This window comes from Calliphora vicina, chromosome 3 (assembly GCF_958450345.1).
Source record: "Calliphora vicina chromosome 3, idCalVici1.1, whole genome shotgun sequence".
Lineage (NCBI taxonomy): Eukaryota > Metazoa > Arthropoda > Insecta > Diptera > Calliphoridae > Calliphora > Calliphora vicina.
The window spans coordinates 52573241-52587500 of record NC_088782.1 but is presented as its reverse complement, the minus strand read 5'-3'; the positions used below and the strand labels follow the sequence as shown (position 1 = coordinate 52587500).

At 33.8% G+C, this 14260-nt stretch overlaps 1 protein-coding gene across 1 annotated transcript in view; it reads left to right on the top strand.

Moving 5' to 3' along the window:
* Nucleotides 1-1147: 1147 nt before the first annotated feature.
* The window catches only part of LOC135955465 (protein split ends), a 149654-nt gene continuing 136541 nt past the window's right edge, over nucleotides 1148-14260 (top strand). Inside the window, exons 1-3 of the mRNA XM_065505816.1 lie at nucleotides 1148-5686; nucleotides 5738-6332; nucleotides 8761-9045. Of these exons, the coding sequence (XP_065361888.1) occupies nucleotides 1148-5686; nucleotides 5738-6332; nucleotides 8761-9045 (5419 nt within the window). The remainder of the gene's footprint in view (nucleotides 5687-5737; nucleotides 6333-8760; nucleotides 9046-14260) is intronic.

The following is a 14260-nucleotide window of genomic DNA, read 5'->3' as shown; positions in this document are numbered from 1 at the left end:
TTGTCGGGCTATATTTCGAGTTTCTTTTTAGCACCCATCGCTATTTTGTCCCCAATATTATTGCCCTAATATATCCAGAATGCCTCGCAATTTCATTCATAGAAGCCCGGCATTCACATATCAGTTTGGATGTGCTATTCACACCAATCAAGGATTTATTGGCAGCTTGTCGATTTGTCGTAAATTCGAATATTCCTGCAAAATATTCAATAATCTCTAGCTAGAATAGATTTCGGACCATTTAATCGATGATAATTTAGCCTGAATAAAGTAATTATAATTACAAACTTTTCAATGAAGATGCCGCATCTAGTCTCTCCCCCTTTTTAGAACCATCAGTGAAAAGTGGGAGAGCAATTGCTCTAGTGAAGGTTTGAATATGAATACAGTAATCAACCTTGTCAGAGAGGATAAATAGGATTAGAAGTAGCATTGCATATTCATTCAATCTACCAATATTTTAATTTTGATATTATAAAGTTTTGTAGAAATAAAACATTGCACAATGCAAGCAATATTTTCATTTTAATTTCCAATTTTAAAGATTTTTATATTTATAAAGAAATTCAATTTGCTAATTGCAACGTCTTATGACAAATTACTAGGACATTTTTAAGAAAATCTTAATAAATTTCTACCTGAATAATATTTAAGCTTGTTTTCTCAAAATTATTTATGATAAACATTAAAAAAAATATATATATATAATAGTCTGTTAGACTATTAAAAATTCCTTTCTATACAAGAATTTATAAAAAATATTACACATAATTTGGAATTTTTGGTAACTTTATAAATCTTTTATTCTAACAAACAAAAATGAAATATAATGAGTAAAAAACATTTTAAATTTTAAAGCATTCATATATCACATTTTAAAATGGGGACAGTTAAATTGAAATCTAACAAAAGAAAAGTTTATTACACTTGTGATATAAAAAATGGCAATATTAAAATAAAAAATCTGTCTATGAGATAAAGAAAAGACACAACAGGACACACAACAATATGAAATTTTCCTTAAAACATTCAGGACAAAAAAAGAAATAGCATAATTTAAAATAATAAATACTTTATTTCTACGTGTTTGTGAATGTCCTTTGACAAATCTAATGAACAATAAAATCATGTTAATGAATCAAAAGAAATGATAGAGCCGTTGGTGAAAACAGAAAGACAAAGTCGCTCTAGACAACGCTTTTATCAGCGACCACATACACCGGTGCATCAACATCAATTGGAACAAATCAAAACGCAATACTTAAGCCATCAGCACGATATAACAATTGACCGTGATACAGTTTTAAAGATAAATCGCCTGGCAACACGAAGAAATTTACATAAACGCGAACACAGCTGGCCACCAACAACAATGACAGCAGCTGCTGGCTCTACCACCACCACAAGCACCGCCAACAATGAACAGCTAAAGAATGCTGATAGAAATGGAAAAATGTTAAGTCAGCAGCAACTACAGCATATACGTAGCACCTCGAATGACAATGCGTTACAATTTGATGAAACTGTTTGCAAACGCCATGGCATTGATGTAATACGAGAGAAATTCAATAGTCCCACTAGAATAATTGAACCCACTGCCCAAGAGGTTAGGCAAAGAAGGGAGCAACAGCGTAAACTACAACAACAAAAGCAACAGCGAGAACAACAACAACGAAGCACAAGCCATACTGATGATGTTGGAGGTGGAGGTGTTGATGGTGAAAAAAATAAACCTAAACAAATGATTAATCTGGTGAAACATGAAGAGCTATTAAGAAAAAATTCACCAAATAAATCAGCCACCATGACGGACACCACAAATGCCCTAAGGACGAATGATTATGTTGAAGTGGAAAAAAATAGCGCCAGCATACCTGGGCCACAAACAAGTGACAAATCAACAGAAAAAGAATGTGACAAAAGCCTAAAAGCAATGGAAGATGAACTATTTAAAACCACTAATGTGCCAGAGACAAAAGGTTTTTCTCATCCCGAAACAAAGGCAGCCGATGAAGATATTGGTCTGGTGGAGCCTAAAAGACAATTTTACGAGCAATTGGCTTCTTGTAAGAAATGGCACAGCTATGAAAATCTTGAGGCGGCTGTCAATGCAAAACCAGCCACAAACAAACCTTTGCTGTCGCAAATGCACAAACGTCAAGCATATTCGCTGGAGAGGGGACGTGAAGCCAGACAACAAAAACAGTTACCACCCCAAAAGCCAAGGTTTTCACCCAAACTACAGAGACGTTCTATGAAATTGGCCACAGAAATAAAAATTTCTTATGATGCCGATGCCCAACAACACAACATACAAGTTAAGTCATTAAATCAGCCAAAAAAGCCCCAACCAATGACACTTCCCTCAACCACAACCCTAGATGATATGGAGCATATACCCTTACCGGCTACACCCAATAACTACCGCTCAGTGCCAGTGAATGTAGAACAAAGTACTGAACAACCATGTGAATTTCATGCAGACACAAAAGCGAAATCTTTAAAAGAACAGCAAATTTATGACGAGTCTTGTATATATTTGCGATCTATAGATTTGCAGGATAATACGGTGGCTTATATACCAGCTGCCATTACAATTGTACCCTCACCAACGGAGGAAATAATGCAACATTGGATGGAATCCAGTAACCTTAAGGCCAACATTAAAGGGGTTAATGATATTGAGACAGCAGCCAACACAGCAACCAAAGCTTCACATGAGTTGCAGGAAAAAAATGAAAATTTAATATCAATGTTAAAACATGAATCTGTTAAATCAGCACTAACGCCGGAGGGCATTAAGCAACAGCAGAGGTACACGAAACAAGAACAACAACAAAATGACATGCAAGATGCTGCTGCTGATGAAACGAGAGCAGAGACAGACACATATGTGACACGCTTGCCAAGCACACCCAACGGCATACAGCTAACACGTCAAACAAGTGTCAACACTAAACGTAAAACGCAAATGAATAACAACAACGACATCACTAACAACAAAAAACCATCCACCTTAGCGATGACAACTGAAGCAGCAACACACGAATATCTGCAACAACAAACCAGACCCCCAGGGTTCATACATTCGAATGCAACATCAGCTGAATGTAATAAAGTTGCCAGAGAAGGTGACAAAAGCCAGCAACAAGGTGTTTACTATACAGATGGTGAATACGTCTATGGTCCCTATGATCCCTACAATGGTGCACCACTTGCCAATGCCACCGTACGTTCCTTGCAAGCTGAACAGCAGCAACAAAAACAACAGCAACAGCAGTTGCATCAACAACCCCAAATTAAAAAAGATATTGAAGCGGAAACAAAAACTCAGCATAAAAATGAGATTGCCAATCTAACAGCAAAATATGAACATATACAAAAATCCATAAACGAACACCTAAGGCAAATTGATGCATATATTGAAAATGCTAAAGCGGCATTAAAATCCACCATAACAACTAGCAATAAGTCGGAGTCATCTTCCAGCACACCCATTCAGGCAGATCAACAACAACAGCCAGCATCACACCACAGCAACTTAAAGGCTCAAATAGAACATCAACAACAATCAGAAACTCCTTTAAAGGAAATTTTAAGAAAAATCACCAACATCATGCAGGAAGTGCAACCTTTACACCGGAACCAAAAAGCCAAACAGAAAATATGCATGCAGGAACATTCAACTGCACACGCACAACAAGATGGCGAAGAAAATATGCCCATAGTGGATAAAGTTTTAATGGATCTAAATATGTTGACCAAACATTTAAGTGAATTTGATACGACTGCCACAGAAGAGCTTAAACCAATTATGGAACAACTACAGCAAACACCACTTGACTTGCAATATGAAACTAGACCTTCAGTGGCAACAGCCTCACATGTTCTTATAAACGAAGAGACAACAACAAACAAAGACACAGCAAAAAGTCATCAGCTCAAAGAAGCCTATACATCAGTAACAGCAAAATCAACACAACCACCGCCGCCACCACCTCCGCTACCGCCACCCACAACTATACAAAATCCAGTGGCATTAACAAAGCCAAAACAACAGAAACAAAGAGGACATGTTGGAGATGAGCAATTACTGGCCACTGACAAGCTAATAACTGCTCAAATACAAAGTCAGCAACATGCAAAGCAGCAACAGCAAAAAGAAATGACAATGTCAGCGGTAACGCCCCAGGATATGGATGATACTACCCAGCAAAAGACGAAGAATTTCGTTTTTGATTTTATAACAGCACGACATGAGCAGGAACAACTTGTCGAGCAAGTAATTGACACGCTTGGAAAGTTGGAAAATGAATCGAAAGAAAATCTAGTTAACATACACGTACCACCTGCACATGATGAGAAGATCAAATCAAATTTAAATCAACAAACACCATCATCTACATCAACAGCAACAGCAAACACAAAAAACGAAAAGGATATGGCAATAATGCAAAACTGCAACATTTCCGTTTTAGCAAATGCCTCTGGCAAAGATGCTTGTAATCATGACAATGATCCAAAATCAACTAAAGGTAATGAATCTCAGCTGAAATTGCATATTAAGGATTTTGCTGACAAAATAGCTGATAAGCAATTTCAAAAATATGACAACCAACTAACCAAGAATACCAATGATGTGGTCAACACCAGCAGCAGCAGTACAAATAGTAATAACAACAAACCTGGCCACAGGCAACTTACACACGAACATAATAAACATGTAAGTTCTCATGATGACGACAAGGATGAGGATGACAAGGATAATAAAATAAAGAAGATGATGGATCAACAACAGCAGGAGGAGGAAGGTGGTAGCAATCGTAGCAGTGGCAGTGAATTAAGTAATACTTATAAATCCTCCTATGAACTTCCTAGTCCTTATGTAACAGTGCGTCAAATATCCTGGGAGGATGTGCAAGCAACAGCCACCCAATTATCAAACAACTTAGCTTATACACTGAAACAAAGTGAGACAGCTGAATCAGCAACAACAGCATCGCCAGTATTAACATCTTCGGTGAACATTGTCAAGCCAAAACAGGACACACAAATTGCACAAATATGTTCCAAATCTCCGGTAACATTATATGAATTTGAAACAACGACGCCGCCGCCAGTCACGACAAGTGGTCACGTTGAAATGCAATCAACGACAACATTAAAACCAAGCATACAAACTAGAAAACAACCACAGCCAGAACAGAAACACAAACAACAAATTACACACCAGCATCACGACCAGACACCCGCTACTCTAGATGAGGGTAGAAAGTATCCTGCTCCCCTAATTGAGCCCCATTTGCCAACACGTTCAACATCACCGTTTGGCTTAAATGCCGTCGAATTACCCTTTAAACAACGATCACCCTCCATATCACCCACACGTCTACGTAGAATAAGAATTGCTCAGGATGCCTTAGCTAGTGCAACCAGAAAATATCCATCACCATTAGTTGAACCTCATTTGCCAACACGAGCCACATCACCATTCGGTCTAAATGCAGTTGAAATGAAAAATGTGAAACGTTCACCTTCAACATCACCCAAACGAGCCGCCAAGTACACTCTACGAACATCGCCCAGAACAGTAAACGAAACGGCCATACGTAAGTATCCAGCTCTACTGGTGGAGCCTCATGTACCCACCAGAGCTAACTCACCATTCGGTCTAAATGCCGTAGATGTTTTACATACAACAAGAGCCACAACACCACTGCCAACGTACGGACTGGAGGTCAAGAGCGAAGATGAGCAGGAACCAGAGTATTACGATGATGATTATGATGAACATGAAGATAAACCAAACTCGCCCATACGAAAATATCCACCAGCACTAATTGAGCCGCATGTACCAACACGAGCTGCTTCACCATTTGGCTTAAATTCTGTGGAGACAAAACAAAAAGCTCGTCATCGTACACCATCGCCAGCACGTGGCCATCATCAACAACATCATCATCATCATCCACATTCACATCAAGCGACAACGACGTTGAAATCATCTTCCACTGCCAGTGACAGTTGCAAAAAGACAGTCGCTTATGTGCCACAGGTGGAAGGTCATAATATTGGCTTACTAGTACGCACCAGCACTCCTATACCCTACTACCATGCACCTGCATCCTCCTCTTCACATAGTGAGATAAACGCAACAAAGACCCCACATGATTATGCCACGATGACTGCCAGAGATATCACTGGCAATAAGTATTGTGCGAAGAATGATATTGGACGTGATGCTGCTAACGACGACAACGGCTACGTCGATGATGATGAAGCGACATGTGATGAATTACAACGCATTAATACAATTGGCTCAACCAAACAAGGTAATAGCAAATATCATCATTATTACCCCCCAAAAAAAATCAACAACAACAATATCAGAAACAACATAATCAATAACATGCTCAATACCAAACAGATAATAAATACGTGCAATGAAATCGTAAATCATTTTTGAAATGACAGTTAAAACTAAAAGATGAAAAACTACACACAAAAACACCAATACTCCCCAGCGATAAAAAAAAAATGCTAGGGCTTCACTTTGCAGGCCTTCCAAAAGACAGATTTACACATTCTAAAAGATGTGATACTCATTGCACTTTACCATCTTGCAAAAGATGTTCTCGAAGGACTTTCCATCTCCTTGTGAAAAATTTCATACTCATTCAAAATTGCATTGCAAAATAAGTTCTAACAAACCTTTATTTAAAATTCAAAAATTATTGGTTTTGCAATTATTCATAGTAACTCTTTATTATAAATCGTTATATTTAACCAGCTGAAGTAATAAAATAATTTATAACCTTTAGTATTTTATAAAATAATATGTTGTGAAGTTCACATGAAGTTCTTTTACCATAGATAAATAGACATAGAGCAGAAACTGGAAAAAAACTCAAACCACAATTTTACTCAAAATAATCGCACAAACGAGTGTTTTTATACCCTACACCACCATAGTAGGGAGAGTATAATGCGTTCGTGCAGATGTTTGTAACGCCCAATAATATTAGTCTAACATCCAAGTATACCCATCGACTTAGAATCACTTTCTGAGTCGATTAAACGATGTCCGTCCGTCCCTCTAAACATGTAAACCTTGTGCGCAAAGTACAGGTTGCAATTTTGAAGATATTTCGATAAAATTTGGTACATATAGTTTTTTCAGCCCAAGGACTAACCCTATTGAAACTGACTGAAATCGGTACATTATTTCACGAAATTCATGTTTGATTTTGTTATGATCGGTTCATAATTAGTCATAGCTCCCATATAGACCCGTTTCCGAAAATCACTTTAACGTGCATAAATCTCTTAAAAATGTTGGTATACACACAAAATTCAACATAAATAACTTCCATATAGATATAAATCAGACGACCTAATTTCATGGTGATCGGTCCATAATTGGTCATAGCTCCCATATAAGGGAGCTATGACCAATTTTGTCATAATTGTTTCTCTTTTACTTAGTGTAGGGTATTATATGGGCTTGACCGACCATAGTTTCTTACTTGTTTTCGTTTTCACGTTGTTTTATTTACTAATCGTTCTCACCACTTAGGTTTTTGACAACTGAGTTAGGTCTTAGACAGGAGAGTTTCCGCTCTATGTATATTTCTCTATGGTTTTTACTCCGACCACCAAAAAGATAGGAGGTATTGAGTTTGTCATTCCGTTTGTAACATATCGAAATATTGGTGGTAGAACCAAAAAATATATGTATATATTCTGGTCGATCTAGCAATGTCGTTCCGACTGTCCTAAGATCTAAGCTTTCTTTTGAAAAGAAAGGGCCCATATTGAAAAAAAAAAGTTTATGATTTTGGAAAAAAAAATCTAAAAAATTTTAATTTTTTTTCGAAAGATTGAAGAAATAGCTATCTAAACTATTTGGACAGATACATGGATGTCAAATTTTGAACCCCTCTAACTCAAAGAGTTCTTGACGGATCGTGTTGAAAAAATGTGTCTGAATTACTATCCAATAGAACTAAGCTTAGCGTCCGATCGGAAGACATCGATTTCAATAGTTGGTTCACTTGACATGAAATCCCCCATTTATAAAACACTACATCACGCGAACTTCACAACATTAAATTTTGTAAAAGACTAAAACTTTTAAAAGATTTTGTACCTTCTTCCGGTTTCATGTAACGCTTTATTTATTCATTGATCGTGTAATAAAGAGGAACAACATAATTTTTATTATAGAGAGACATCATATAGTAAAAATTACAAGCTCAATTGAGGAGCCGCAGAACAAAAAGTACTTTTTCGAATTTTTTTACAAATTGATGTTTTGGTATTTTTATAATATTTGGGTTGAAATCTTCTAGAAAAAATAAATGTTCCAAAATTTTGAAATTTTCAAAAAAGTACCTTTTGTTCTGCGGCTCCTCAATAATGCATGAATTTTGAATAAGGGCTTTATTTGCAATGCTATCTTGAATGTGTAGGATTTTTTGTTTTGCAAGGAGCAACAAGGTCCTTCTAGAACATCTATCGGATCTTCTAGAATGTCTAAACAGGTCTTTATAAAGGCCCACAAAGTAAAGTCCTAACTGGTCTCTTTACTGCATATTTTAGCCGCTGGATGCAAACGCACAACCACACAATTTCAACGTAAAAACTTACTCATACATACACGCGTTCAAATACATGAATACATGCAAACCAAATAGTTTTACGCTCCATTAACAAACGACAGTCATGCAATTTTATTTGAAAATGTATATTTTATTATAGTAAAACAACCAAAAATGCGTAATTTGAATACCGCAGGTACTGCAGCTGCTGCTACTACTACTGCACCAGCAACAACAAACAAAACAATGGCACACCATCAGCCTCAAAAACAAGAGCTACAACAGCAACATCATGAGCCCGCGCAAGCACATCTGCTGCAACAACAAGAACAATATAGTAGTGGTGATGGTCAACACATGGTCGTTGACATTATTCCGCTACCAACATCTGTTATTAATCGTTCATTCGATAATGTTTCGCCTCGTCCATACATCTCCATTGAAGGTACGTTTTCAAATTCATGTAATCGAAACAAACAAAATATGAATGTGACTCTTCGTACTCAATGTGATGTATGTAAATATGTATGTATAAATAACCTGTCAAAATGTAAGAGTTTGTGTTGAGCGTATCCCAGCAGTTATGCAAGTTGTCAATGTTTACCTTATAGACAGTAATTGTTACTAATGTCTTATCACTTGGCTGACTCCAATTTATATATTTTGGGTCATTTAATACGAATGTGCTTTTTGTAGTGCAGAGAGAAGACAATTGGTTACTTTATACACTCCAGGTAATGTAGCGTGAAGACAATTGCCACTTAAGTGTATTTAAGTAATCTATAGTGTAGTCACTTTTAAAGTTTTGTAAGTAATTCGTACAAATCAGTTTTATACAAATTGTGTAGATATAATTCTCATACAGTTTATTTTTATTTTTGCACCAGAAGCAATCGTTTATTGTACTGTCTGTGATATGTCTTAGATGACTATTTGTGATCAATTAGCAATTCCACGAGAATCGCTACACAAAAACCCTTGAAACTTTTTTTCAAGATGATTTGAATAGAAGAAAATAATAAAATGTTACTATATGAAAGTATTTAGATCATATTACAACATTTTAAAGACAAAAATAATAGTTTAAACTGATTATATTTAATTTTTTAATGCTTTAGGCTAAAATTACGGCGAAAACTAGGCTCCCAATTAGCTTGGAGTATGAAATGAAATTTAGTCTGGTTGTTTTTTGCTATTGTCAAATTGTTTATTGAAACCGAATGTATATTTTATATTCACTTTTTTAGTTTTTGTATACATATATTTACAGAATATATATTGTTTTATTATAAGAGCAAAATCTGTCACGTACGGTATGTCACGTACGATATTAAATTTTATTTATTATAAAATCATCCAAAGATTTTTTTATTTAAATATAACGGATTGTAAAGGGAAAATATTTCGATTATTGTAAGAAATTAAAAGATAACATAACGTCTCTTACGATTCGAATATTTTCGCATATTTCTACATGTACCTCAAAATAAGTTCCGTTTTATGTCACGTACGATATATCCTTATTTCGCTCAATATTTTGGACAACAATATTTCGAAAGAAATTTTTATTATTTTAAAATATAGTACCCTCTGAATGGAACATAGAGATCAAATTATTTTGCAAAATCTATTCCACTCTACGTACGATGATATGGAATTGCCAATATGTTAAAATAACTAGTAACAAGTAACCAGTTAGGTAGCTAGTAAAGTAACTGCAGGTATGTAACCAGTATGTGAATCCAATGCGATGACACCTTTGGACCAGCTAACGGACAGTCTCATTGTAATCCAAAAGGACACAGAAGTGTTAAAATAACTAGTCACGTAGCTATTGAAGTAACTAGTAAAAAATCACTAGTTCGGGACTGTCTCCTAGAACTGCTGGGATATCACTGAGTCCTACGTGCTGTGTCCATGTATGTATTCGTCTAAGTGACTGCCACTGAATTTATGAATAACCGGATGTGATCTTTGCTTATGTTAATGTTGCTGTGTGTTTATTTATGTAAAGTTTAAATTATTTTGACATTTTATATGAATTCTAAATTTGTTTCTCCAGAATCAGTTTACGCATAATTAGTTCATTTATATGAATGTTTAGAAGTTTAATATCATGTTGTGTGTAACTTATGGCTAGATAATTCAAAAAATAAACTTTTTTTATTTAAAAAACCGGTTTCGGGTTATTCGAAAAACCAAAATTTAAGTTTTTCATTATTTTTTCAAATGGGAGGAAACAAAAATGTTCGACTGTTTATACATTTGCATATGATATTTAAATTTCATATGATTTGAATTCTATCGGGATTCAATTTTAAATCTTGGAGTCATCGAAAGTAAACAACATCCTAAATAAAGGCCACCCTAATATACATACATGATGCAGCAATGCTTTTCTTAAATTGAGTATATGGATGTATAGACACTGATTACCTATATCCATGGAATTAAATCTCAACAATTCATATATCTTTTCCCTTCTATCATACATAGTTTTAACAAGAATTTTAATTACTCTGTTCATTTATCAATTAACTAAATATTAAATAAAGTTATTGAACAAACTACAATTGCAAAGTGCTAAATCTACTCTTTGGTACTAAAACCAATTACACAGAATTCGAAAATACCAAGTATTAGTAGATCAAAAAAATAAAACTTAAAAATAAAGAAAACCAATCTATTAAAATATTATACACTCAATTTAGATATTATCTAGAAATATTTATTTCTTATTGTTTAAAATGAAATAAAAAATTTATATAAAATTTTAATTTGTTTCCTTTACATTCAATCATTGTCAATTCTGTCTTTTAACAACAATGGCATTTGTAAATAATAAATAGTTCTAAAATGATACAAAGAAACTACATATAAGAGGAAATATTTTTGACAAAAAATTTTTAAATCTATTCAATTGTCAATTTTAATACAATATTATTTAGTAACTATACATATACAAATATGAGTAGATTTATCTATGTAACTAGATTGGAATGTTTGCAAATTCTTTTAGAAATATTTTAAATAAATATGAAAAAAAAAATTACATTTTCAAGTATTTTCCAATTATAACTAAAAATGTACAAAGAAAAAAATATAAGAGTAGATTTTGTTCAATTGAATGTTTTTAAATAAACTGTAATAAAATTTATCACTTCTCATCTAATGGAGTGATTTATTATTGTTGTTATTTTTTTAAGAGATATTTTAATGGTTTATCGTTATTTTTAATTGAAAGCCTTAGTGAAAAATCGAAATAATAAATGCGAAATTTAAAACATTCAGAATGAAATGTTTAACATTTCTCAGATAAATATATAATATTTTATTAACAGATTAGAATGTATAATATTTAAAAATAACTTAATAGCCATCCATCCAATATTTTTGGGGTGTTGCAGTTGTACTATTGTATTTAAAAAAGTACACCCAACTCAACAATAATTTTTTTCAAATATAGTGTTCTAAACAGGAAACAAGTGTTAATTTAAGATCCCTTAGAGCCTATCTGTATATAAAAATACTTACTTTCTGTCAAACATTGCAAATGTAATTGAATAAAACACATCAATAAAAACAAGTATAAATGAAAGATAAAGAAACTACAAAATACAAAAGATTTAGAAAACTGTAGATGTAAATTTATACTTTAAGATAACTATTAAAAACAAATTTAACTGAAAACAAGTAAGACAGCTATATTCGGCTGAGCCGAATCTTATATACCCTCACCAAATTATACTTAAAAATAAATTTTTTTTACATATTTTTATGTAAACAAAATTAATTTTTTTTCAAAATAGTTTTTTTACATTTTTTTATTTTCATTCGTTTTTATTATACCCTACACCACCATAGTGGGGAGGGTATTATGCGTTTGTGCAGATGTTTGTAACGCCCAAAAATATTAGTCTAACAGATGTAAATCACACGACCTAATTTCATGGTGATCGGTCCATAATTGGTCATAGCTCCCATATATGGCCCACTTCCGAAAATCACTCAAAAATATAAATCATTGAAATTTTAAAAGAAAAATGTTTTTGGTCTTTTACTTAGTGTAGGGTATTATATGGTCGGGCTTGACCGATCATACTTTCTTACTTGTTTTTTTAAAAAATGTTTTTTCCAAATTTCTTTAAAATTTTTAAATAAAATGTATTGAATTGTTTAATTTATGACAGAAAAAATGATTGATGGAAAAAAAATTCGTGTTAAAAAATATTTCGCGATTTTGACCCATTGTAGGTCCAACTTACTATAGGCTTATATACATCGTTGCAATGGACTTTGAAATATCTATCATTAGCTATCCATATTGTCTATATTAATGACTTAGTAATCCTGATATAGATAAAAAATAAGCCAAAAATAGAGGTTGTCCATTATATCTCAGACATTTGTGGGCCGATTTTAAATAGCAACCGAGCCGGAAGATTTCCTGATTCATATTGATGTATGAATCATGTATGTGAGTTATTTGGGGGATACGGAAGGTTATTTCAACATACAGGCCGACATGGCTATATCGACTTCGACTATAACGATCCAGAATATATATACTTTGTGGGGTCGCAAATGAAAAGTGTAGAAATTACAAACTTATATGTCAAAAAAAATGGTGAAAAACTATTTTTTGTGAAAGCATTTATTGATGAAAAAAATTGTTTAGATAACAATTTTAAATAGCAACCCAAGTTCGATTATATCGGATATATTGACGTAGCAATCATGAATGGAAGTTATTTGGAGGCTTCGGAAAGTTGATTTCAACAGACATGACTAAATCGATATATGTATATTTATATACTTTATGGGGTCGCAAATCATTTTTCATTTGCGACCCCATAAAGTATACAAACAGAAGGGCAAACTTATATTTGTGGAGTTTTCACAAAACACCTTAAGTGGAATTTTAAAATTTTTCAGCAGAACGAATAAACAGTTTAATTGATCAATAATTATTTTATTTGCGAAACAAATAGTAGTCGGTCGGTACACGGGCTGGACTATAAAGCGGTTGGGGCAAAGCTTCCCAACCACTTCATTCTAAATACTTTTTAACGTGTATTGCAACATGTCGGCGAGAGTTGTCATGATGGAATATTACGATATTACAGCCGCATATTCTGGGAGTGTTTCGGCCCATTCTCGCTTCAGTTGTATTCGGTACAGGCTCCATGTGATGGTCCAGTCAGATTTCAGCAGCTCATAATAGATAGGACCCATTTTCTCCCACCAAATATAGAGAATTACCTTAGCGCCATGGATATTTGGCTTCGGTTTCAGTTCGGCTGGTTGGCTGGTCTTCATGTACGATTTCTTCCCCTTCAGGTTATGGCAATGGATCAATTTTTCATCGCAAGTAATAATTCGGTGGCATGAGTATATATAAGCTTGTCATTCCGTTTGTAATTTCTACACTAATATAGACAATATGGATATCTAATAATAGATATTTCAAAGTCAATTACAAAATATATATAAGGCTATATACTTACTATATATATATAGTAAGTTGGACCTACAATGGGTCAAAATCGGAAAAAATATTTTTTTAACCGGAATTTTTTTTTTTCACCAAAAAATTTTTTTTGTCATAAATTATTTTTCCAAAAAAAAACAAAATTTTAAATTTTGAAAAAACATTTTTA